We start from the raw sequence: 27,841 nt of genomic DNA, 5'->3' as shown, positions 1-27,841 counted from the left end.
TACTTCATTCATATTTTGAATTCTTTTTATCATATTTTATGTATATAGTAGAAACATAGCATATATAAAAAGTAAAAAGAACAAAAAACAATAGTTATCTCCATAAAAAAAAAAAAAAAAAAAAAAAAAAAAAAAAAGATCACATAAATAGATGGAAAATTATCGTGGTTAATAGGCAAAGAAAATATGGTTCTAACTTCTAACAAACAGAACATAATATAAGATGACCAAGAATTCAAAAAATAAGATTACACCCCTATCAACATAAATAACACGGCCCATGATACAAGAAATTTCTAGACTTGTTGGACATCTAACTATGAAGTGTGACAAAGGTTCTGAAAATTTTCTTCACAAAGAAAAAGTCAAATCTTCAAAAACATTGTAGTTCCATGACTAGGGCAGGATCAGACTTCACCAACAAGGAGAAAGCCATTACAAAGAGAGTGCATCTCCCATCTGCAGTCAAAAGAATTTGTACATCAAGTAATATGAAACCAAAGCCCCCGATACAAAAATTGATATATATATATATACCAAACAACATGAAAGCAACTAATGACCAAACAAGTGGAAATACACGACCAGCTTCATAATTATTCTTCCGGAAAAGTACAATCATATTGGTCAAGTGGAAATACACGACCAGCTTCATAATTATTCCGGAAAAGTACAATCATAAATTGATGTGTATATATATACACCAAACAACATGAAAACAACTAATGACCAAACAAGTGGAAATACACGACCAGCTTCATAATTATTCCGGAAAAGTACAATCATAAACCTACTATTCAAAAGATCTGAGTCTCCGAGCCCTAATTCCCAGTTGGAGATAGCTTTGTGCATTATCATAGTTGGCTCTCTTGACAGCATTTAATCCTCTATTTGTTCTGTATTGAGAAGAGAATATCTCTATCCAACTACCATTATCCTAAAGATTCACTTGTATATTTCTTATAAAGTTTCTTATGATAGCCAGCCCTTTTTTCTCGCGTTAGCTAGCATACCCCTTCAAGTACTGTAGCTTGACCTCCAAGGTGGAAACAAAACCAAATAACATAAGATAAATTTTCTTTCCGACTACCTCTTAGGATAAGATGAGTTTAATGGCCACTAGCAAGTGTTGTTAGTACCAGGAAGAAAGACCAAAACAGCTGGTGCTTTAGGGCTTGTCTTACATCAAAGTACAAAATGCTATGGCAACGACAACTGAAGCTTCAATTTTTACAAACAAGAGTATTGCAAACCCTGTGCCTAATCAAACAAGAGTATGGCATTTTAATGCAAGAAAAACACATTATAAGATAGGAATTTTGGAGTCCCCCTCCTTTTTTTTGTATTTATATCGGTCTGGGTAACTAGGATCAGAGTTAGTCCAGTGCTATGATCAATTGTTTACAGAATTGTCAAAAGTAGCATGCGTCCCTTGTTGCCATGCAAAAGATGTCAATGAGATATTTTTTTACTGCGACTTTCTTCCAATTTTATTTTATTTTATTGATAAGTAATGTTGTATAAACCAAAAAGCACAGAGAGACGCAACCCTAGTACACATAAAGTATACAAGAGAACGCCTAACTAGAAAGAGAAAAGAGAGCAAGAAAGGTGGAAAAGCTAATAACTATTGGAGCTAAACAAGCAACTGCCAGAATCATCCAGCAAAAGAGAAAAGGAAAGAAAAGGAAAAGGAAAACAACATGCTATTCACAATTCAGTATCTTTTTGGGCAGATTGAGAGAAAAGGGATGCAACACTGCTAGTTCATTAGGTGGATGGATGACTAATTTCCCACCAATAGGTGGAACCACTTTAATTACATCAGAGCTTCTACATATCTCAGGTTAAGAGGAGATTTGGCCTCGCCTACAAAGCCCAAAAACAAAGAAAAGAAAACTATAACATGAGAAAAAGCAACAAATGAGAAGGATGGTGTGAAAGGTTAAGTCAGCTTCCTTCTTTTGCCAATACTATGGAGGAATTGAAATCATGATAAGTGAACTAATATAAGTAGTTCAAAAAAGAAATAGGAGATGAGTAATATGAAAAGAGCAGTGGCATCAAACTAATAGTAAGAAATGCCATTCTTCAAAAATGAGAGTGAATTTCAAGCAAACAAGAATAAATGAAAACAGAATGGAAGCAATAAGGTGAGTGAACAACGAGAATGGAAGCATCTAGTGTTCTACAACCGTAAGCAAGGAAGGAGGAGCAATACTACAAACTTAATTCTTATACAACTCCTGTACAACTGGACTAACGTTGAGTGCTCATAAGCCATTGACTCAACCTTTATTAAAAAATGCCCATAAACCAATGGTTTATCGGCATTCCACATCAGCACAATCGTGCAAGAGCCGTATAAGAGTTGAAATTTTAGATTTACTCAGGAAGAAGATAACGCAGCAATGACGCAGCACATAGTTCAAGTTTTTCCAGTCTTGGTTCAAAAGTGAATTAAGTAGATCCCCATCTTGAAGTGGTAAGAAACATAAAAAAGATGATAACTGAGACATCAAGTAAGATGTTAATCCCAATCCAAACATTCATGAAAGAACAAGTCTCCTTAACATCAGAAGAGTAGCACAATCATAAAAAACATAATGCCAATAATAGAGATGCTGATGAACTTTTTTAAGGAGTATTATGCATACAGAAAAGTTTCATTGCCAGGCACAAGGAATTCAAATAACACAAAAATATGGAATTCTCTTTTAAAATGATTATGATGAAACATACCTTAGATAGTCTCCTCCCCCCACTAAAAACAAATATAAAAAACCAGCAGATGATCTGGCTGTACTCTAGTTGCCTGGATGGACCCGTTTAGCCTTACGACGTGCATGGTTGGTATGAGCATTTCGAGTAGGTTTCTTTGCCTTTTTGCTGAAGAGATCAGGCACATAAACAATGTCACAAAAATTCAACAGTAAAGAAAAAATAAATAAATAAAATATGTTTCTAAACCTTGATAAAAAGAAAGTGCAAAATTAAATTGAAAAGCTAATTCAGAAACTGACCAGAAAATAGCAGAACCAACTCTAAAGAGTATGATGATGGGCAGGGCCAACAAAGCAGAGGCCTGTACCATTAGGATCACCAGTAAATCATGTGTTCAGTGTCAATTAATCTAGATAAATAATAAGCTTTGAGTTTTTCTTTGAAAAAAAAAAAGGATATGCACAATCATTACATACCACAAACCATTCCAACTCTTTCGTAGCAAGAGGTCTTGTCAGCTCATGCCTTTTCAGCTTCTCTTGCACAGTGGCTTGAATCTTAACAAAGCATAAGAAAATAACTATAACGTGTTACAAACTCTAAGATAACAACTGTTGAAGCAATATAAGATATAACCAGATATGAAACATGTGTGTGTGTGTCTAGAGTCCAGATTCTATATCTAACTAAATCAACATAAAAATTAATCCCTGACTGGGGAGTAAACCAATGAAATTCTAGGCTTTGTTTAATGCTTCTATGCTACAAGTAGGGGTGGTTACCGACCCCTTCGAGTAGGAAATTCCAACCCGATGAGGGGCAAACGAAAAATACCATTACCAACCCCAAGACAAATTCCGTCATAACCGGACGATGCTGGAATTTTTAGGTCGGCTCTGGGTCAGGTATTCCATCGGAAAATCCATCAACTTTGACACATTCAATCTTTAAAAAAAAAAACTGAATACTATTCAAAACAAAACTTGATTTACAGACAACCATCTCCTTCAATATATCCCAAGAAAAAAAAAAAAAAAAAGTAGAAGATCCAACATACGATTTGCTCTACTTTTCAGAGTAAGGTCTAAAGAGAAAAAATTTGAGTAGGAAATCACTACAAGGCTTGACTAGGGCTTAACATTTCTAGAAGAAAAAAAAAATTGTAAGAGTGCCAAATCTTTTACCAAGAGATGGGTACCAAAATGATGTGAAACTTATTATTTGGAGAAAATCACAATAATTAATTAAGAAAAATGCTACATATACCAAGAAATAAGCTCCACGTCATTTTGTACCCCATCCCTTAGTAAAAAATTTGGTACCCCTAGCATTTCTCAAAAAAACAAAAAAAAAAACAAACCCTCAAACACCCAGACCACTACAAGAACCCAGAAAACCTAGAAAGGTTAGGAATGAATATGTGGAAAGCCAATTCAGTGAGATCCCTTAGATAACTCCACCAATCCGCCATTAACAACACAACCAGACTTTTCTCTGCTTCTTCTGCACCTTTAGTTGTCAAACAAACCAATCTTTTTTCTTCAAAAGCCTTTCCAATTCCCCAATCCACTTTCTCCCCCACAATCCCACTCCATTTTCTTTGCAATGAACGCGACTCATTAGCAATTAGTTCAATTCTCAGAGAGAGAGAGAGCACAGGGAAGCCAAAAGGTCCAAATGAAACAAGCTGCAGAATAGCGAGATTGGGAGAATAGGAGTTCTGAGAAAGAAACGCGGGTCGGCTTGGAGCCGGGCGGGTCTTGCCCACCCCTTATGAGATACAGACCATGGTATGGTAAGATGATAATGTATAAGCATTTCCAAAGAATGGCCAAAATGTCAATGAAAACAGAGAAATATACTGCAACAGTTATGAGATTCTAAATGGTATAAGCAACAGAGATATTTACCTCTTAATCCAAACTTATGTTTTGCTCATAGCTACCACAATTGAACAAAAAACAATTACTCATATTCTAGTCATACTATTACTTTAATATCTAGTACAATGAGTGATTTGCTGGACTAACGCTGGAGTCAAGTTAATTACTCCATTAAGAAGTTGAATTAATAAACCAGCAGAAATTTAGAAGAAATGCACTTTTAAATGTCATATGGGGGAGAAGAAAACAAGAAAGAAAAATCTTGATAAAAGATTTCTTTTTAAAAAATTTCAAGACAATTCTATGATCATTGGTCCTGCATGGAATTGCCTCAATCCATTTGGAAACATAACAACTGCTACAAAAATGTAGAGATTTCCAAAAGAAGGTGGGAAAGGTCCCATAAAATCAATGCCCCAACAATCAAATATTTCTATACAACCAAAATTGGGTGTAAGGGCATCATATTTCTACGGGTTGCCAAATTCATGTGTCTTTAACGTGCTTTGGATCAAATGCCTACAAGCTTTAACATGCTCCATCTATTTTCACCATAACATATCTTCATCCATATTATTTTATGTGTTCATTACACTTTTCTATTTTCTTTTAGTATTTTCTTACACGAGGTGCTATACACACATAGACAGTAATCCCTGTGGTAACTTTTTTGACACCTCTAGCTTCAAATTCTTAAGGTCTAAAGGATCGATAGGTCACGTTTTCACAGTTCGTATACGCACTGGAAATCAAAATCAAACAAACTTTTACCCTAGCATATAATGCCCCAATCAAACCCCCAATTGAAGCTCAATCTATTGGGCATGTGACCAAATGCCTCGATCGAACCCTCAACCGAAGCTCATTTGACTGAGACTGCCCAAAACTAAAAAATAAAGGGTTTTGCTTTTTCTTTTTCTTTTTTTTTTGAAGAAATGGAAAATTTTAGGGTTTGAAAGTGAGATACTTTTCGTAAGGACAGTTGGGGATTTGATGAATGAGAGAGAGAGAGAGAGAGAGAAGAAATTGCCATCATAAATATTTGGCATTTTTTTTTTCTAATTGGTAATTTACACAAACACTAAACCAGAATTAACCCAAAACCTTACCCTCCATCCCATTCTTATAAGGAGAGGAAATTTCATTGGAATTAGAGCTTATTGGAAGATGGAAGATTATTTATAATACCTTCTACTGTTATTCTAATACAACGTATGTCTAAAGTAGTTCTGCACAAAATCATTCGTGAGAGGGGGGGGTGGGGGTGCCTAGGACGTTATCAATAATAAACAGCAGGCCCAGGGAATACTTTAAGAATTTTTAAGGGTACTTAAGCAAATTTGAACTATATGAGCAGCAAACTCTGAACAATAGTCAGTAGCAATTGTTGGCTAATTTTACCAACATGAGCTCAAAATCCCCAAAAAAGAACGAAGAAATAAAACTTTATGATATGTAGAGCACTTTCTTAATCTTAAACACTTTCTAAAGTAACTGTTGTTTCCAGACTTTACCATCAATGCAGTCTCAAAACCAAGAAAGAAAAAAAGAATTATTTCAAAATGCTTAGAAGTCTCTATTCATGGATCCTATCAAGAGGTGCAACATGTTATTCATGTCAACCTGCCACCAGTTCCCTAAAAGAAAAGAAAAAAATAATGACCAAATGCCATCAGAAAGACAACAAGAAATCTTAAGGAGCATGGATACCTTAATATAAGTGAAAAGCTAAAATTATAAAAGACAGCAGACTGATACTGATACCTGATGATGGTAAGTAGTTGCAGACTTTAGAAACTTTCCATAAGCATTAATTGCTTCCTTTGTATACGGCTTTATAACCACCCGAACTTTATCAACATGAGGTTTTGTCACAGTAGCAATCTGATCAATGTATGGCTTGCTGACCCTTTTAGCTTCCTGTCACCCATAAAAAACTTTTTCAGATTCTTGTTCAAACAGATAAACAAGTAGGACACCATGAAATACAATATATACCTGAAAGTAAGGATCAACAAACTCCCGCACTCTGACAGCATGTGGAATTACTGCACTCTTTGATGTCTCATAAACTTCAATACTTTTTTTAGTTAGCGACTGAACATGTGGTTCAACATTTGTTTTTACCACAACCCACTGATCCTTTATAGTTGGGATCCATTTCTTCAAGCAACAAACAGAGAATGAGAAGAATACGCACCCAGATTAGTCATTTCTTGCAAACAAAAACAACTTTCAAAAAAAGAGAGGGAAAGCTTGGGAGAGAAAAAGAGAAAGAAAAAAGGAAAGGAAGGGGGGGGGGGGGGGGGGGGGGGAGGGGGGCCAAACACCAACAACCCAACACCATCAACTCACTTCATAACTCCTCAAGTAAAAAACCAATCAGGTCTCAACAAGAAATACTGGAAGTCACAAAACACACAACCCACAAAAACGAGAAGACAGCTTACAGTTTTAATTGTTTCTATGTGAGGTTCAGACCATTTTTCAGCTTGTGCCTTTTTCTCCACGGCCTGGAACAAATTTGACACATAAGGCTAGTGGGTTGACAAAATATGCCCATTTGATACAAAATCAAACTAGTCACCCCAACTCCAAAAGAAAATAGCAACACCCATTACATAGTCAAAAGAGTGTGCCACATTTAACCTGCAAAACTAACAAATAACCGCATAGAAACCAGGATTAAAAAAATACCTTCTGAATCAGCATATCAAAGGCTGGTTTCCCATGCTCATTCCAATATGTCTCCATGCAGGACTGCAAGAAGCTATGTTTTCAGGGCTCATACGAAGAATCCTAATTGTGCAAAACACAACTGCACTAAGTTTACCTGACCATGGACTAAATGTACAGCAAGCCAAGGTGGAAGCCATGAACCATGAGCCTGAAATAATTTTCATTAGTTTTGCAATCAAATTCCAGTTTTAACTCCTTTCGTAGTATACAAAATATCAGAGAAGACAACATATGTAACCATGCAAGATATTATGCATTGATGAGCTCCTGGCAATGTCAGCTAGACTTACGTTATGCCACCCACAGAACAATGACTGAATGCCTAAACCATGTGTACACCACAAGTCCATACACTCATAACAGCATATAAGCTTTTAACTCTTGTTGGTAAATGTAAGTGGTAACCTCTGACAATGAAGTCCAAAATAAGTTCCGTCTGTGCCGTCATGTGGCATATTCAGATTTCCAATGACCATATTAGATGTTTAATGCACATGTGCTCAAGTTTCACATATATTTGGTTACATTATATATCAATTTCCAAATCCGAAAATCTGAATGAAACAGCTTCTTCCATAGAATTAGAACCCAGATGACTTAAACTACTCCTAAGCTTCCTAGCATGAAAACCTTGCTAAAACTTTCTTTTTGATAGGTAAGCATTGAAATATCATTAAAAAAAAGTGAAAAGCACCCCTCAGCATACATGAAGTATACAAAAAGGACACCAAAACAGAAAAAGCAAAAAGAACAAAGAAAACACCCGCAAAACCCAGCAGATAGAAGAAACACCAAGAGCCCCACAACAAAAACCCGCAAGAACACTCTGGGCTACATTACAACACCAACCCAACCAATCCCAAACAAAATTCCCAAACCCCTTACACACCCAGTGAAGTTAGGGCAGGCCTCCCGATAAAGCTCCTCATCAAGGGCAGAAAGAAATTCCCCACATCAACACCAACCTTGCTAAAACTATATAATTATTATTATGGCATTTCCCACATTTTCTGGCTGGGAGATATAACAGAATCAGTCCATCCCTCTAAACCATAGTGGAAATCTAGTATTTAAAGGAAGAGGTAAAGTACAAAAGTGATAAGCATGCCCTCAAACTTTATGTGTAGCCTATAGGGAGATAGAGAGCTTCACAAACTAAGTCAGCTTAATTTTTTACCTCAATTAACTCTTTCGCTTTTGAAGTGGCCTCAGACTTTGCCTTAATCATTTCTTCCTAACAAGATTCCAAAAAGAAAATGCAAATAAGAACCATCATCAAGAATCTGACATAATATGAGCCTTATCAGAAGTAACTTGGATACCTCAGCAGCTTTAAGAGCCCGTTCAATTTTACGAATTTTGGTCTTCTGTTCATCATTAACCTTTAGGAGCTGTTAAAAAAAAAAAAAAAAAGTCATTTTCTGGCATCACTATACCATTCTTGCGGAAATTATCAAGAAAATATTGAATTGCATATAACTGGAATCAAAAAGGAATATGTAACATTATATATGGTCGCTTATAGAGAACAAAAATTAAAAATTAAAATAACGCACTAACCCAATTTCAGCCACAAGGAACCTACCAAATTTGCTTACCTTCATGCCAACAAACACAAAGTGTACTTCCTCACAAAACTTTACTTAACTTTGATACCAACTAACAAAAAGTATGCTTACTCACAAATAATTACCAAATAGTCACTCCTGCTCAAATGAAAAATTCCACTTACAGTTCTTAAGACATGAATATGCTACCTCCCCAGAAAATCACTTTTATCCCATATATTTGAAAAAATAACCACTAGTACAACCACCAAAAACGCCAAGTCTGCGCTTGTTTTGGCATAAACCATCTTTTGGCGTATTCTTTCCGGTGTTTGGTGCACATAGAAAATACAGGTCAACGGAAAATGATTTCAAAGTCAACAACAAATTTGCCACTGTAGGAGAGAGAGAGGGTGGGAGATGGCTTACGCCTCTCAAGAAGCATATGCCATTCTCCGAAGCTTGTTTCCCACTCTCTCTATAACACGCCGCTTCAAAGACATAAATTAAGAACCTGTGGATTAAATTATTAATGGGAAGTATTCCATAACAGGGAAAGAATACACTAGAAACACTGATTTGGAGGAAAAACAAAGGATTTTAAGCCAGAAACGACGCTCACTGAGCTTTGCTACATGACCACGACGTGCGCGACAAAAAAAGCTTTCCGAATAGGGGTCATATGCGCGATTCTGAAACTTGATGAGAAATTTATGCTTGTTTTACCACATGCTAAGCGATGTTGCCCAATTACACAATATGCATGTTGGGAGAGTTTGTTTGAACAAAACATGGTCCATGCAAACAAGACAGAAATTCGGCCACACGCAGAACGTGTGGAATGTTAAATGAAATCTCATTCAAACAAGAACACGGGACAGCATCACAAGAGGAGGTTTAAGGTTTTTCAGCCATTTGTGCCTCCACTCTTCATTCCAGCGAGCAAGAGAGAAAAAGAGAGAAGAGAGAGAGTGAGTGCTTGAGGAGGAAGGAAGAAGAGAGTGAAAAGGGAGGAGCTTTGGTGCAAGAGGAAGGAGGAACAAGCTTCAAAAGGTATGTTCTTTGGCCTTGAACCTAAAAGTTGAAGCTTTTGTTAGATCTTTTACATGTGGGTTGATTTAAGAAGTGTTTTAAGGATATGTGTGTGTGTGTGTGTGGGTGGGGGGACTTTCCCATGAAAAGTTTTAGGAAAAGCTTGAAACTTCGGGTAAGGATTGGTAGGATATGGGTTGTAGGTGGATAGAGAACGAAGTTAAGAAGTGGTGTGTATGAATGTGTGAGTGGGTTGTAGGTGGATAGAGAACGAAGTTAAGAAGTGGTGCGAATGAATGTGTGTGTGTGTGTGCATGTGGGTAAGGATTGGTAGGATATGGGTTGTAGGCGGATAGAGAACGAAGTTAAGAAGTGGTGTGTATGAATGTGTGTGCGTGTGTGTGTGTGTTTGTTAAGTTTTAAGAGTTTTGAAGGGAGGGAAAACAGGTAGGAGATTTGTTGGAGTTGTGGATGTAAAAAGAGAGATTTTTTTTTAGCATTATGTATGATTAAATGTATGAAAGCGTTTTAAGCATAAATGGTTTTTAGCATTTCCTTATTAATTACTTTACTTTTATGGTGTTCCAAGTCAGGCTGGAACACCAAGAGGCGCTGGAACTGGAACCCCAACGGTGGCGCGTGTAGGCGCGTCCCGCTAGAGCTCGGTTTTCTGTTTTCGTGGGATGCGTTCGTGTAGATTAGGATGGAGCGACGGTTTTCGGTGGAAGCTAAAACCTTCTTTTTCTCGACGAAGGCTTCGAAGCTTCGTTTGGAGGAAAGAAGGAAGGGTTTTGTAGGGCTTATTCTGGTGGGTCAGCGAAGTGCTTCTTGGTTGGCAGCTACGGTAGAAGAGGCGTCTCAGTCTCAGGTGAAGGAAGATTTCGTCAAAAAATTTAGCGAGGAAGGGAAGTCTTTGTCGGTGAGCGGGGGTAGTAACAAAGCTGGGAGATTCCTGGAGGTGGTTGCCTATCTAGAGGACGAACGGAAAGGTATCATCTGGATCCCAGAGGCCCGCTCTGGGCGGGGTTGGCGGAGGTTCGTGGTTGAGCTGCGTTCGTTGCTGGCTGCGCAGGCGAGTTCTCCAGGGTTTTCGAATTCTGAGAGTTCCTCTCCGGGGACAAAAGATGGACGGTCTTTCGCCGAAGCGTTGCGCTCTTCTTCTTGCGAGGTGGCGGACATTGCTGGGGCGCGGCTTCTTTCGTCGCAAGAGATTGACTTGTTCCCGGTGGCGAGCTGTTTCGAGATGGGGAATGCTGGAGTGGAAATACGATTCGCGATGGATTGTTACGAAATGGAGAAAGCTCATCCCTTGATTGAGCAAAGCTTCTCGTCTCCGGTGGCGGCGGCAGCTAAGTTTAGAAGGAACAAGTTGATGAGGCGATTAGGGTTTTTCTGCGATAAGTTGGACCGGATCCTTCGCGGGCTGGGTGAGAAGCCCAAAGGTAAGCGGATTAGGGTTGGTTTTTTGGGTTATGATGGGCATAATTCCGGGTCGGTTTCCGGGTCAGCTGTGGTTCAAATTCCCGTTTGCGGCCCTGTTTTGGATCCCGATAAGTTCAGCGATGGGTTTTTGTTGCACTCGGATAAGTCTTAGCCGGAGTCTCCTGGGTTTGCTGAGAATGTTCAAATTGGGGATTTTGGACGGAAATCTTCCCCGGCGACTCCTGTGTCTCCGGCGAGGCTTTGGCGCAGTTTGAGGGATGACGCTACTGCTCCTACGGTGGTGGCTACTGTTTCTTCGGTGGCTTCTGTTTCGCCTGTGAATCAATTCTCTTTTCCTCCGGCGATTCCTGCGATTGCTTCTACTTATCCGGCGAGGCTTCAGTGCAGGATGAGGGGATGAGGCTTCTGTTCCTCCGGTGGTGGCTACTGTTCCTCCGGTGAGGGCTATTGTTTCTCCGGTTTTCTCTTTTCCTCCTGCACCTGCCAAAGCTTTGATAGATAAACAATCCTATGTTTCCAAGTGTTATACACGAAGAGCGAAGGATAAGGAAGCTAAACAGCTTCATAAGAAAAAGATGCCGCTGGGGGTGAAGAATTTGGAATGCTCCGATAACTTTGAGGCTAGGGGCGGTGGCTCGAGTAGGGTTAGGGATGTGGGGTGATCATGTGTAGGGTTAGCCTTTGTGTAGGGTGTTTCTTGTGTAGGGTGTTTTGATTTCGGGGGTTCTTGGGTGGTTCTTTTTGGGTTCCTTGTGGGTGCTCCTTGGGAGCTTAGGGTTTTTATTGGGTGTTTAGACGCACTCTTTTATACTCCCTGTGTAATCGTGTTGCGCCCTGTTGGGTTTTTGATATATACAAATTTACCTATCAAAAAAAAAAAGCATAAATGGTGCGACATTTTTTTTATAAGTAATATATATATATATATTATCAAACAGGCATAGGAGCGCAACCCATGTACAAAGGGTATATACAAAGTATCCCCTACTGATTAGAAAAAAGAATTACATAGCTCCAAGAAATTAGAAAATGTAGACACATGCGTGAGACCAAGTAGTGCTCTCCAAGAGGGGATACTGAACTGATTTACAAATATTTATTGCAAAACAATGCATGTTATGTTTTAACTGGTGGTTTTGTTATGTTATTATAGAAAATAGTATTATATGTATGGTTATTTAGCATGAAATGAAGTGAAATGTCTATGTGATTGTGTAAAATTTTATGAAAATTAAATGAAATGTGAAATGAAATATGAATGATAACACCAATATCCTGTATTTTATATTTTTGGAGGCAGTGCAACACACATTTAGGTAGGGTGTGGCCTCAAGTGGCAAAGTCCACCAGTCATTAGCCCTAGGCAAAGGGAGCTATGCCGATAGGGTTCCGGAAGAGAAAGGATGTACGAACCAGTCCCTTGCCAACAAGGGATGTGCAAGAACCACAACCTTGCTTTGGAGGATATGTATGTATGTATGTATGCATGTGTGAAGAAAGCATACTGCATAGTTACATATAATTTCAAAGTTGTATGAAATATCTTGCATGAGATGATGTTTTTGAAAGACTAGTTTTTTATGAAATAGATGTTTATGAATGAAACATTTATAAAAGAAGGGTTTACAAAAGGAAAAGTTATGAAAGAAATGTTTTCAACAAAATGTTTGAGAAAAATATTTTTGAAAGTTAGTTTTGCAAAAGAATGTTACAACAAAAATACTATACATTTAAATGTTCACAGAAGTGTGGGGGGTGATGGCTACTCTGCAAGCAACAAATACAGGCAGCAGGGATCTAGAGATCAAGTTAAAGCAATAGAATGTAAGGTTTATATTGATGACTTGATGATACATAAATTATAGATGGGAGAAAAGTATATGTAATGTTGATTGGCTAGACAAGTCATGTAATGTGTTAAGTTCTATTGATAGAGCTCTGGTGAGTTTTTATTAATGAGAGAAAAAGTTTTAAATTTTCTGCTGCTCAGGCAAGGATCGTTTGTTATGACATTTTCCTAGTGCGTATTTAAGGTAAAGTGTAGTTAGTAAGGCCTTCAATATTATTTTATACGAGTTACTCTCCCCCACCCCTCTCTCTGAACCACATCACGACCCACTCCTATGAAGGAAATTAATTGCCCCTTCCCCTTTGAACCACCTCTTTCCCTGTCTGCACCATCCCCCCATCTCATCCCAACCCCTTCGGGAGTACAGTGACTCTCTCAAGAGAGTATAAGAGAAAGAACCAATTCAATAAATTTAGTAGAGAAGTATCCTCCTAAACATTAGTTCCACAAATCCTTGAATAATACATATAGGCTTAAGAAGGGCTAAGACTCACTTTAGTTTCAAGGTGGTACCAATATAGCTATTTGAAATGACAATTAAAGGCTTTAGTTTCTAGTTGGGAACATCAAAGCTATTTGATATGACACAAAAACTCATAAAGGACACCATTTATGTTTAGTTTTCGACTAGAATTCCATTAACAAAATCATATCAACATATTTCCTAGACGTTGAAGCACAAAACCTCTTAAATACTGTAAATGAAATGCACACTTTCAACAAGCACAAGCTAAAAAGGAATTGTGTTTTTTGTAATGTCAGAAGCCAGTGAAAAACTGTATTTACAGGAAATAGAAAATGGGGGAAGGCGTGGAAACATAGCCATAACATAATAGGCTTTTATTAAAAAAAGCACCGGCCATATAAATAACTTACACTCTCTAGTTTCAAACTCAATTCCTGTACTTTCTTCTCAGCTTCATTTACCCGGGCTTCCAAAGCCACCTTCTCCTTATTCTGTGTCTCTAATTCCTTTTTAAGTTTGTCTACCTGTATGGAAGATGAGAGATTATAAATAATCAATTATTTTACTTATCAAAAAAATAAAAATAAATAATCAATTATTTTCAACAGAGTAAAGTGCTTGCTTCTCTGGATATCTAACCTGCTTCTCTAATTCACCAGCACGTGCATGAGCCTTTCCGACTTGCTCCTCAGCATCTATTGACCCTTTTTGCTAAAAAATAATAAATATAAATAACTTTTGTCAACACAGACCTCATAGATGTAGGTATTTCTGTTCCTTGCTTTTCGAATTTTTCACGCAAAAGAAAATTGTATTATGTAATTATAAGGAAAACCACGCTATGAATGTTCCCTTCAATTTATAGCATGAGTTCACAAAACTTAAGAACAATGATATCCAAAAATGTGGTTGACAATGCACTCCTGTGTAGAAAGAAATTAAGCAAGTCTAGCAGTCTCTAAGTATATAACCATAATAACTATTAATTTCATCTAAATGAGAAGTGAAATATGATTTTAAAAAAAATGGATTAAGCTATTGGTCTTATAGAGTCTAATGCTAATGTCTCACCTGGAGCGATGAGATCTCAGTTTGCAAGGAAGCAATGTTATTTGAATTGTCTTGAATGATTTTTTCCTTCTTCGCTAAAACCTCTTCCTTTGCTTTCAATTCTTTGGATTTCTCATCGACATGGGACTCTTCAATAACAGATACAGAGAAAGGGTGTTAGCCAACATTCACAAAATCCAGTTCCGTTTGTTAAAGTTAAATTCAGTTCCGTTTGTTAAAGTTTCCTCCTGTGAACAATCGTGATACTCTTCTTGATGCTGATGCTGATGATACTCAATACAACTCAACTAAGCCTTAATCCCAAATAATGGGTCCGCTACATGGATCCATATCTCCATATCACAACTTATTTAAGAGAAAAACGAAGATTTTAGATAATATTAAGATGATTCACTCTCAAATTAATACACCAAAGAGACAAGACTACTTTTCACCATACATTGTAACCTTTGACTTAAGCTACTGTCTCTTTACCATTGAGACTCAGATTAATATGATCTTAGCCACTCTCTCAGAAGTCGTATCACTGTTCCATTGTGCTTTAGTTTGATGCATAGAAAAACGGTAGCAAAATACGAGAAAACCTAAAATTTGACTACTGAATAAGAGAAAAAAAAAAAAAAAAAAAAATCTCCCATAACTCACATCTTCTACAATGCCAAGCTTTTCAAGATTAGCTTATCACAGAAATTAAACGAACCAGATTTGCTAGAAGAAATCCTAGACTTCTCCTATACTACAGCAGTTTTCCCTCAAATTCACCGGTCAGCAATAAACTAAACAAATTTTCCTCAAATTCAAGGAACTTTATCGTATAAAAATCAAATCCAAATAAAATTTTGAAAAAAAAAAAAAAAAAAAAAAAAAACCCTTTTTGAGTGAAATCAAAAACCTTTTCTCTTCCTAAGTCATCCCAGCAACCAAACACAACCGAAGAAATCAAAAAGAAAAACTGAAAACGAAGCCACTAACACTAAGGTTTGAAAACAAAGAGGAAAGAAACAAACCAAGGGCTTGGATCTTGGACTTGAGCTGGTCCAGTTCGATCTTCAAAGCGGACGAATCGGCAGAGCCGTCCGATCCGACGACCTTGACGGTCTCATCTCCACTGTCTGATAATTCTCCGTCGATTGAAACATCAGCCCTAATGTGCGTGAAGATTAGGGCTAGAAAGATTGACAAAATCACGACCTTCGAGGCCGACATGGCATGCAATCTGAGGCAACAAAACTCAGAGACAGTGAGAAAGAGAGGGAGTTCTTAGTTTCGCCGTTTCAGTTCTCGCAACTATAAACAAGCATCATCGTGAGCCAAGGGAATAGAGATTTTTTTTTTTTTTTCTTTCTTTCTTTCTTTTTCAAAAAAAAAAAAATCAGGCAGTCGATCTGTCGTACACGTGGCACGTGTCGATTTAGGTGGCATCTGACGGTTGGGAGTTTGTACAATTTGGTTACGTGGTTTGGTTGGGAAAGGTCAACAAAGGAGGTAGGTGGGTAGTAGCCGCCTAATAAGGTCTGGAAATAAAGGCTAATAAATTGTTTAGCACTTTTTAATTTTTAAAATTTAAAAACAATTTTCTTAAACTTATTAATAAATCATTTAAAACACAAAACATAAATCTTATTAAAAAAAAATTAAAAAACAATAAAAAAAATACATTTTAAAATTTAAAAAAAAAAACCTTTAAATTAAAAATGAAATAAATAAATAAATACCTTTTAGGACATTATCAAAAATATTTGTAGACTTTTTCTGCTGGCCATAGCATGTGGGTTTTTTATTTGTGCAGAAAATAGAAAAATACATATATACATATATATATATATATAATATTCATAATTTTCAACTGAAATGTAAATTACGATTGAGACATAGAAGAAATAGGGACAAGTGCAAATTTAGTCCACGGGATTTAACTTATTTGCAGTCAACTCCTTAAGGTATAAAAATTTGCTAGAAACTTTATTTAGTAAACAAAAAACACAAATAAGTCTTTAACTCCAACTTCCATCCAATTTTTTTTTTTTTTCAAATACTATGCCAACACCAATCATATTGTACCACTTGCCATCCATCATTAAAAATAATATTATATAAAAAGAAAAAAGAAAAACAAAAGAATGAATAGAAATAGTCATTCTATTTTAGCTGCTCGTGTTCCTATTAATAGTCATTTATATTCTAAAATAATCATCATTCTAGTCTACCAAACATATCCATAAGATTGGGTAGGATGATTTGGATTGGATAAAATAATTCTTTTAGATTTTTTAAAACCTCATATAAAAATTGTAAGTGGCCTCCTTGACCTTATTTATTGCCAGAAAATGCTAGGTGTTATTTAATGTTTTCCTAATGTCTTTTCAACGTGATGTGACTTTTAAAATTATCATTAATGATTTAGTCTATTTGTGATTTTAAAAGTCATATCACAGTTGAGAAAACACTAGAAAAATACTTAACATTTTCTTTCACTGCCCACCACTCTCTGTATTTGCAAACTTGACCCATCAAAAAATTCTCTAAATTTTAGCCATATTTGGTCAACTCCATGCCTACCATTGTTTTATTTTATTTTTAAAAAAAAAAAAGTAATAAAAATACCACGAAAGTTGTGAAAATGAATTTTTTATTTTTATTTTTCGTGACATTAATTTAATTAAAATGTGGAGCTTTGTGAATGCTTTTCAGGCCACTGCCGAAGGACAACGGTCCCAAAAGAACGTTAATTTGAAACGGTAATCTTGCTTTATTGACTTGAATCATTTGGTCAGTGCTTTTACCATTGACTGGATTTATAAAAGGCTTGACTAGGAAACGAAGAGCTACAAACATTTTGGAGAATAAAATAGCATTCTCAATGGAAGAGCTAAATATTACTTTTATTTAGAATAGTTCTTCAAATGTTCAAAAACCTCCCACATTGGATGAGCCAAAAATATATGTAAAATAGATATTTGATTAGAAGAGCTAAAAAAAAAAAGTTAAATGTAGCAGCACTTTTTAAGGGAGCCATTTTATTTTTTAGTGTTTCTCTCTCCTACTTTATCTTTTTCCCAAATCTTTTCTCACCTTTTTTTTTAAAATATAGCTAATCGGATGTGGAGACACTTAAAAATAGTTTAGCTAAACTAGATAAAAGTGAGTTTTAAAGAGCTATTTTACATAAAAATATGACTCTTCTATTGGGAATGCTCTAAATGATGATCTAGTTGAGATGATCTTCTTGTAGAATCAATAAGACATCAACAAATAATAAAATTTTAGGATATTGACACACTCTTAACAATTTTACTAATTATAGACCGTCAGTCTGTCATGTTAGAGCATCCCAAACGAGCGTTTTAATTTTTACCTAAAAACTCTATTTTTATTATTTCGGCTAGTTATTTTTTACAAGCACTAAACATCAAGATTTCTCTACTTTAATTAAATATTATTTATTTTTATTGATTGTTGGTTGGTTGAAACACCAACTACCATGAAGAGTGATATTTTGGTTGGAGGAAGCAAATTAAATATGCTGGAGAAAGCAAATAAATTCATTAAATCCTCATCATATATTCAGCTAGAGGAAGAAATTTGTAATTAATGTAGAATTTTTTTTTTTTTTGGTTATGTTTAAGAAGAAAACATATTCCTCTAAAAGCCTCTAAAGTGACAGGAAGAGCTATTCTTCACGGAATAGACTACATTTTTCATAAAAAAAAACACCTATATTATTTTTCATTTTATTTCAAAATTACAAAATAAAAATTTAAAATTTAAAAAAAAAAAAAAAAAAAAATCCTGAAAAATAAGAAGAGGCTGGGACGCAAGGTGCCCCTTTTTTTTCAAGGTAGGAGCGTCTTGTAGTGGTTTCCTCAAGGCGTCTAGGGGTGGTGCGACCACTCCCGTAGCATTTCGGAGTGGCTACAACCAGGGCAAAGGAAAGGGGGTTGAGAGGGGGCATTTCCCTCACCTGAGTAGAAATTTTTTTCATATTTTGGTCGCCCACCCTCAACCAATGCATCAAGGGCATCAAAATACACCGGAAAAGCTTTTTTCAAGACTAACAGGAGTGAAGGACCAGGACTCAATTCAGCCTTTCATGCATTTACCATTTCTGATTCTAAGTTTCTGAAAATTAGGTTTACGTGATAATTGAAGAAGGAGAACAAAACGCTGCGTTAAGACTTTAGTATGTTGACAAAACTCACCGTTTTACTAACTAAAGCTAAAGTTGACGAAAAAGCAAGCCTTAACCTTGATGAATACGCTAATTTTAAGCTCTATTTCCTGTTGCGTGTCCAAGTTGTAAAGAGGTGAGCTTTTGCGTCACCAAGTTTTAAGGCTGACCAAGATAAAAACCTAAGTTTAAAATTTGGGAAAACTTTATTAAAGGCCTTCGAACTTTCATCCGTTTTGAAATACTCTTCCTAAACTTCAAAATCTCTTAATTTTGTCCTCTGAATTTTCAATTGCTCTTAATTTGGACTCCTCCGTCTAGTTTAGCCGTTAAAAATACAACAAAATTACCAAAATATCCCTGATTTTTAAAAATAAAAAAACGTTTTGAAAGTTAAAATTTTATACAAAAGTCAGGGGTATAAATGTCATGTAACATTTAAAATTTAACGGAAGGGTTCAAATTGAGAGCAATTGAAAGTTCAGTGGACTAAATTAAGAGATTTTGAAGTTTAGGGAGAATATTTCAAAACAGGTGAAAGTTCGGGAGTCTTTAGTAAAGTTTATCCTTAAAATTTTCAATACAAAATATTGTGTTGTAATTCTATTCTTGGCTTGCTCAGGAAAAAAAAAAAAAAAAATCAAATCGATTCTTGGCTTCTTAGGAACTTGTCAACTTCAACTTGCGATACTGTTCCTAAGATTTCAGATTTGCTTATCAAAAAATAAATAAATTCAGTTTTCAGTTATTTATTTTTTTTTTTTTTTTCAATTTTCAGATTTAATATAAAGTTTGAAACAAGTTAACAATATAAGTTATAAAACTTGGTACAAGGCAATTTGTGAAAATTTTCAAGCATTTCAATGATTCAAATCAAGTGATTTTTTTTTTTTTTTTTGAGGTGTACAGTGAAATTTTACACTTATTTATTTTTACATAATTTTCACAATGATTTATATGTAGTCAAATTTTTATACTGATTTATTTTTTAATTTGTTATTAAATAATAAAAATGTGTAGGTAAACGTTTATATTTAGATTTCCCTTTTAAATTAATTGTTTATAAATATTTATAGTTTTTGTTACATATTTTAATTATATGACATATATAATTGTAGCTAGCTGCAATTATGTATAACAATAATGATTCTATTAAGCTCCAATCAAATTTTAAACGAGCTCATATTGAAGTAGATTTAGCAAATCTACGAGAAGATCATTGCTTAATAAAAAAAAAAAATTAATGATAAAGTTCAACTATGAATAACATATATATCTACAAAAAGGACATTGTCAACCATTTAGCCCTAATGTTTCAAAAGAATAATGCTAGACTTACAACCACCTCTTTATATAATTTTTTTGTTATTATTATTTTCATACTCATAAGTAGTTTTTATAATCACCATTGAATATGAGATGGATCTTTAATTAATTTTTATTTAATTTTACTTTTAAATCTTGACTCCTCTGAACTAATATTCTGGCTCTGTCATTGGCCGCAGCCACCCTCGTTGGCACCGAGGGTGGTCACACTTAAAGGGTGAAAAGCAGTTACGGTTAGCAATTATTAGCTAAAATCTCTAATCGCAACCGCCTAGGTAGATAGTAAAATCGGTAAATCGTCTTCGCTAACCGCTTAGGCGGTTAACCAGCGGTTAGCAGTTAATAACTGCTAACCGTTTTTTTTAAAAAAAAAAAAAAAAAAAAAAAAAAAGAAAAGAGGAAAAAGAATAAAAAACAAAAACGAAAAAACGACATCATTTCTATAGTAATACACCGCCCTACTACATACAACTTCGTTATTAGAGTTTTATACAATTTTTTATATATTTAAACATCAAAACAACGTCATTTCATACATATATATGCGGTTAGTGGTTTTTTCAAATCCTAAAACTACTAGCTGCATTACCCTAGACGGTTAGCGGGTAGTTATAGTCGCACCACCCTCGGCCACCCACTTTATTTTCTAAGCTTTTATTGTTTAAAAAAAAATTGAGTCGTAAAAAGAAAAGAAATAAATTGTGTAACGTTTTTAGTAATTTTGATTCAATTCCAATTAGAGCATGTGTGTTGTAAACTAAGAAATATAAATAATTATTCAATTACACTATCCTCTATTTCCAATAATAACTATTACATTTCCTAATGAAATACTCATTTTGCAAACTAAATAAGGCCTTGAAAATGTTTTACCAGCATTCCTCGCCATTTATTGTTTTGTTCATCGCAAAGCGTTATCAAATTCCTACTTATTAATGAGAATATTTAGAAAAGCCAAATTAAATTCATCATCAAATGTTTATCAAACCATAAATCGAGCAACACATCAACGTCAACTTTTACAAAGAAAAGAGATATATTAAATGCCTACTGCACCTTACTGCTCCTTGGAACTGGAAAAGAAATCAAAAAGAGGAGGGAAAAAAGAAAAGAATGAATTCCTTGACACTAGATAAGATTGAATGCCTATTGCTCCTTCCATCGATCCATAACTGCATTCCCTAAAACCAAAAATCGGTAATAATTAATGAAGAAAAGCTACAAAATTGTCTTCAGAGATATCAATGAGCTTACGATTAACATGAGGAACCTGTAAAAAGAAATAATGAATGAAAATGACCAATTAGAAAATGCGCTCTAGCACGAAAGAACACCCACATACTCTGCTTATTTTTGAAACATTTAAATATTCAACATTTCACATGGACAACTTTCAGAATATGAAAAGTATTGCTCTGTTTGGTTGCTGAAAAAATGCTGGAACAAGGATGAAACTAACATTTTGGGTCTTCACTTTTCTATTCACTAGGGACAATAAAAGTATAAAACTATGAACTAAGGCCTACACTTGAGTGAGCCAAGTACAATCTTTTAGCAAGTTGGCTGTTGTGCAAATATCTACTTAAATTAATAGGCAAATAATTGTACGTTTTACCCGCAAGTGCACAAGGTTAACATAGTAGTATATTGTGCAAGTACGGGATCATTTCACGAGAATTGCTAAATTTTTCTTAAAATATATTTCGTAAGTAAAGCAAAACAAAGATTGATTTTGAGCTGATAATAATTAAAGGTAGGGCTTTGATATCCACCACTAATTATATTTAGATAATATAACAATATGCCAATGCTTTGATCATATTATGCATACTTAATGTTTGTCAACCTAAGGGTATGGGTGTCTACTCCTTAAACTATTGATTTCCCTAAGCAACGAATTAGGCATGTGTGTCTACTCTAATTTTTTTATTTCTTAAAGGATTTAGCATGGGTGTCTACTAAGTTGTTTTTTAAGAAAGCCTGATTTGTGGAAATCGACAAACACATGAGGCCTAAAACATGTGTATCACTCTCGGTTCCCCATGTTGATTAACCCAAGAACCTGGGGTGAATTTCTTTTGTTACTTTTATTAAACCCAGGACTCGGTCATCCAAATTGATTTAACTAATTAGTCCATACCACATGCATATGTTGATCAGACAAACACATATGAGGATTTCATGAAAACAGGAATTAATCAAATTAAATATCACAACATGATCATCACAAAGGCGCCAATATTGAATATTAAATAAACATAATTAGGGCTTCAATCTAGCCATACTAAGTAAATTAGTTATACATGAGTTTGATGTTAAACATATTCATAAAATAAAATAGAAAGAAAAAAATAAACCCGAAACTTGAACTTGAAGAGCTCCAATTCTTCTCCTTGAAAATTGTCTGTTTATTCTAAAGGTTTAAAGGTCTATTTATAAGCTTTAGGAATACTCTAGAAATCATAAAAAAAACGTAGGGTTTGAACCCTAGTTCGCACAAAGCTTCAAAACCCTAAATTCAACAATTTCCATTACAAGGCTGGCGGCTAGCTAGCTCCTCATGCACAGGTGTGCTCGATCGCAGCCCGTGTGCGATCGATTGCAAGACTGCGATCGATCCTCTGTGCTAGGCGCTCGATCGCAGGTGCGATCGAGACTACTGCTTGTGCGCACAAGCGCATACCTTACGCTCGTCTTGATCTTTGCCTGTAGTGCGCTCGATTGCAGCTCCCCTGCGATTGATTGCACTACCAGAGCCTCCAATTTTCTCCAAAATAACTCTTTAAGCTCAAAACTTCTGAAATTGCTTCATTTTCTTCCAAAAGTCTACAAAAACATAGAAAGCACATAAAATAGCTAAAATGGTAGAATTTAACCAAAACTAAAGGATTAACAAATGTAAGTTAAGGGCTAAAATATGAATATTTTGGCACTTAACACACCCCCAAACTTACATATTGCTAATCCCTTAACAATACAAAACTAAAAAGTAAATGGAAAAATAGAAAACAAAAAGATAAATCCATTTTTCGTGGGATGTACAATTGCATTTAGCATATGCAACAAGCCTTTTAAACCCCTAGGAATTCCCTAAAGGACGAGTGAAGTCTCGTGAGGGTTTTCCAGAAATGTTACCCACAAACATCATGTAAGAGTTCATGTTATCCAAAAATTAAGGTAAACTCAAGATCATGATTTTCATTCATTAGCAAGCTTAAAAAGATAAACTCCATCTTCACAATAAATTGGAATCTCAAAGTTTAATTACTTACTACGGACATGCTAAAACATCACAAGTTTGAAAATAGTGTAAAGTGAACCTAGCACATAAATATGAAGCTTCCAATTACTTCCAATGTGCAATGTCTCAATATCTCAAAGTTAACTGAAATCCCTATTAGAATGAATAACTATGGCATATATATATATATATATATATATATATATATATATATATATATATATATATATATATATATATATATATTGGTCAGGTTGTGCAATGTTTAATTCCCTTAAGCTTTCTAATTGATCCATGTAACGAGTGTTAAGTCAATGACTCCCAAACCAGGTGATTTTAGGGCATTGGGTGTAAAACACCCCTAAGGACTTACTAACTCGAGTAAAAAAGGCTACGAAACCAAACTAACCATGATATTAACCAAGTCAAAATTCTTCACCTTTTGACGTGAATACTCAATGCTTTTGAGGCAAGAGGTTCAGTTACTTAATGAAAAGCTTATTAATGATCAATTTTATTTTATTTTTTTATCACACACACACACACACACACACACATATATATATATATATATATATATATGCATACCAAAGTATCCATCTAATAAGTCATCCAGTTTTACCCAAGACATAAAATCACACTCATCAGACTTTCATGTCATACCCCACAAATTATGTGCTAATGTGCTTGTGTGATCAGATCAAACATGTGAATTCTCAACTGTCCTAAGCAAGTAACCAAACTTAACAAATTCTATCATCGGATCATGTGCTCAAAATTTTAAGCTCACTAATGAAATCAAATCACAATTCTTTCAGATTAACTAAAATTTTAAGGCAAACATGAACATGCATAAATTTGTTTTTTTTTTAAAAAAAAAATTTACTTTTAACAACACAACAAACAAAGCAAACAACATGAAACTGAGACAAAGTGTGTGTAAAGTGTTCTCATACCCCCAAACTTAAATGACACATTGTCCCCAATGTGTCTAAAACATGGAAAGAATTTACCCGGGAGATGGATAAAACGGTTTGGAAGAGCATGGCTCATAGCACACCCCCAAACTTGAATCAAAGCACACTTGTCCCTGCAAAATAAGACACAAAAACAAGTAAAATGAAACAAAACAAAACTAAAGATAAATATAAAGATTAAGTGAAAAACAACTAAAACAAAATAACAAGATAAACTATAGGGTGCCTCCCATGAGCGCTAAGTTTAAAGTCTTCAGCCAGATGGTGATTCCCCTCTTAGTGTTGTCCCGAAGAAGATGCTCCTGATGGTGGTGGCAATCGACTTAAAATGGACCGCATCAGTTCTTCTAAGGTAGTTAATCTTTGATTTGTTTAGATTCTATCCTCTCGAGCCTCCCGTCTTTGATTTGTGAGCTCTCGCCAGAGTCCTACCACTTCTTCACTGATGGAACTATACTGTGCTACACACAAAGTGACAGTTGCCTCCTCTTTTGTTGCTTCCTACTCAGCTGCAGGTTCATCTTTTGCCATAGGCTCTGCCTCAAACTCTTCTGCTTCAACTGCTGGTGCTTGAAGTACCCTAGGCATGTGGGAACAGCTTTGGTTCCATTGGCGAATGCCAAACTTTGGGGTCGTGGTGACTGGCTCATCTGCTGAAGTGCCCTTGATGCCCTTTTTTTGGAGGATGTAAGTGAGTAAGTATGGAAAAGGCAGCCCCCATGAGTGGGTGGACTCAGCTCCCCCGACATGCACCCAATTCCAAACTTGTGAATTTGGTTCCAAATAATTACAGGAATGGAGCACCAAGCACCTTTATGAAAGGCGTACAGTGTTTGTAAGAATTGATCTCGCCTTTGAGTCTTGTGGCCCAGGAGGAAGGCATTGCGATGCAAAATAGAGTCTACAAGCCAGAGTTGTGAAGGCAGCTTGGACCGGCTGCCGACATTATGATGTGTGTCTGCATACTACCCTTGACACATGTCCTCAATGATTTCCACCACATAGAATCGGGGAGGTTGGGCGGCAAGTTGCGCTCCTTCGGGAGGGTGCTCATCATTGCATTGTAGGGCAGTGGCAATGTCAGCCAAAGTCACCTCAATAGCTTGGTCATGAACTATGGAGGACAGAGCATCCGGCCTTGGCATAGAACTCTACTACCAATTTTTTGTATGTTGTGGAGGTGACTGGCTTGAACAGTTTCTTCAGCCCTCGGCATTTGAATTTCGCAACCGCCCATCGAGTAGCTTCAAGATTTTGGAAATCTTCTCTAATGGCAAATGTGGTCTCAAACAACAGCTCCCGCTCCTCACAAGTGGGTGGGGAGGAAATGGCTTGGGTTTCAAAGACCCGAGAAGATGAAGCACGAGCTTTCGTCATGGTGAGCTTGGTTCAAGAATTTTGTCGAACACTTGGTGTGTAGTGTTACGAGCTAGGTTGCAAGATCACAGTAAAAATTGCCCAAACCCCCTACAAAACAAGGAAAACCAACCCCAGAGGCAAGTGTGTGTGGAAAAACACCCACAGATTGCCTTAAAAAAAATAAAAAATTGGGAAAATCGTGAATGAGGAAAAATGGGATAGAGATGGGTGATGGGGGGATTGGGTGTGAGTGCTGTGTGGTGGTGAGTGGTGGCCGGTGGGGGTGAGCTTGGTGATGGGTAGTGATGGTGGAGTGAGGGTTGAGTGCTGGGGGAGTGTACGGTGCAGGGGAGAAGTGAGGGGGAAACAGGGAAGGTGACCTAAAAATAGGTCACGTGATCTGCTGCCCGAGTGTGCTCGATCGCGTGCAAGGTGCGCTCGATCGCACTCGTGTAACTGTGTGGGTGTGTGGTGGTGGTGCGCTCGAACGCATGCAAAGTGCGCTCGATCGCACTAACAGAATGTAAAACGCACATTTTTTTTTCATTATAAAAATGCAAAATGAATAGCAACTTACAGAAATAAAGAGAAAAAAAAAAAAAAGGAGACACAACATATAAGTAAGAGCACTCAAAGTACTACGGAAAATTAGGAAAAAATTTTGACACAATGGAAAGGAAATCAAGGGACAAGAATTTGTACCGCATTCAGTGGCCTCAGTACCACTGATCTAAGTAGATGCGCTCGAGCTCCTGGATTGCTCAAACGCTTCTACTAGTAGCTGCAATGCTACTAGTGTGGGGAGATGCACTTGATCTTTTGATGCTTCTGTCTGCTAATTGCAAGGTGATAGAGGTTGGTTGAAGCTCCCCCAAACCCAGTGTCTCATATATAGTGTATGGTAACAAATTAACCCCTGCTCCTAGATCTAGTAGTGCCCTTTGAAAAAGATGGTCGCCTATCCTGCAAGGAATAGTAAAACTACCTGGATCTTTTAGCTTTGGTGGTAGTTTTCTTAACAAAACCGAAGTTACCTCCTCTGTTAAGGCCACTGTCTCATGCTCCTGAAACTTCCTTTTATTAGTGCAACAATCCTTTAAAAATTTAGCATATGAGGGAATCTGTTTAATTGCATCTAATAAATAAATGTTAATCTTTACTTTCCTCAAGGTCTCAAAAATATCAATAAGTTGTTTTTCTTTCTTCGGCTTTATTAACCTTTGAGGGAAGGGTGGTGCATTCACCTTCTCCATTTTACTTACCTTGGATGTTGAGGCCTCATCTGGAGATGCTTGAGCTGTCTCTTCAGTTCCTATGACCTTGCCATTTCTGAGAATTATGACCGCTTTCAGTTGCTGGTGACCCCCTGGATTGGGTATTGTTTGGGATGAAAATTCACCCTGCTTTCTTTCACTCAGCTCTTTAGCCATTTGCCCCATTTGTACTTATAGTCTTTGAATAGCTTGCTTAGTCCTTTGAATGGACTGATTATGCTTGGCATTGGTTAGTTGTTGAGCAATCAAAAATTGTTGTACAAGACTCTCCAAGTCATTCTTCTTCGGCTCCTGAACTGGTTGGATTGCTTGTTGGGGACTTCTCTACTGCCCTTGAGGGTTTAGAGCATTCTAATTGTTACTCCATGAGAAATTGGGGTGGTTACGCCACCTTGGATTGTAGGTGTTGGAGTATGGATTATTCTTGGGAAGGTAATTGTTTTGTCCTACATAATTTACCTCTTCTTGATCTACAAATGGAGATAAAGGACAAGTCTCAGTGGTGTGATCAAAATGAGAACATATGGCATATACCTGGAATTGTGTATCCTGTTGACTAGGTGAGATGTTCTGAGCAGTCATGGCTTTGACAATCATATATAGCTTTCTTTCCACAGCAGCCATCTGATTCAGAGATCCACCATTTAGGTTCACTTCATGCATGCCTTTACTTTTTACTCCTCGCCTCCCTTTGGAGCAGAATTGTTGGGAGTACTCACTTAGTGTTTCGAAGAGCTCCATG

At 36.3% G+C, this 27,841-nt stretch overlaps 1 protein-coding gene across 2 annotated transcripts; it reads right to left on the bottom strand.

Annotated features, from left to right (window-relative positions):
* Positions 1-127: 127 nt before the first annotated feature.
* On the bottom strand, positions 128-16,068 carry LOC132189759 (uncharacterized). 2 transcript variants are annotated; one of them, XM_088510488.1, is made up of 15 exons: positions 15,762-16,068; positions 14,755-14,882; positions 14,323-14,394; positions 14,094-14,207; positions 8,669-8,737; positions 8,524-8,580; positions 7,441-7,494; positions 7,305-7,367; positions 7,058-7,120; positions 6,606-6,770; positions 6,372-6,527; positions 3,201-3,281; positions 3,024-3,085; positions 2,743-2,889; positions 128-459 (listed from the first exon to the last, which is right to left on the bottom strand). In XM_088510488.1, the coding sequence occupies exons 1-14, from the start codon at positions 15,958-15,960 to the stop codon at positions 2,808-2,810; spliced, it is 1,365 nt and encodes a 454-aa protein (XP_088366614.1). In that variant the 5' UTR covers positions 15,961-16,068; the 3' UTR covers positions 128-459; positions 2,743-2,807. The 2 variants fall into 2 exon arrangements, with proteins under 2 accessions (XP_088366614.1, XP_088366615.1); XM_088510489.1 differs by lacking the exons at positions 8,524-8,580; positions 8,669-8,737.
* Between the last annotated feature and the right edge of the window lie 11,773 nt (positions 16,069-27,841).

The sequence above is a fragment of the Corylus avellana genome, chromosome 9, assembly GCF_965113065.1.
Source record: "Corylus avellana chromosome 9, dhCorAvel1.hap1.2, whole genome shotgun sequence".
Lineage (NCBI taxonomy): Eukaryota > Viridiplantae > Streptophyta > Magnoliopsida > Fagales > Betulaceae > Corylus > Corylus avellana.
This window is presented reverse-complemented; position numbering and strand designations above follow the sequence as displayed.

Bases quoted from the DNA above. Each gene is read 5' to 3' on its own strand.
- LOC132189759 (XM_088510488.1), bottom strand. From the start codon at position 15,960: ATGTCGGCCTCGAAGGTCGTGATTTTGTCAATCTTTCTAGCCCTAATC. The intron at 7,495-8,523 runs GTAAAAAATTAA...AAATTATTTCAG, and splicing joins AAGCGAAAGAGTTAATTGAG to GCTCATGGTTCATGGCTTCC. The intron at 6,528-6,605 runs GTATATATTGTA...TATGGGTGACAG, and splicing joins TTGTTGATCCTTACTTTCAG to GAAGCTAAAAGGGTCAGCAA.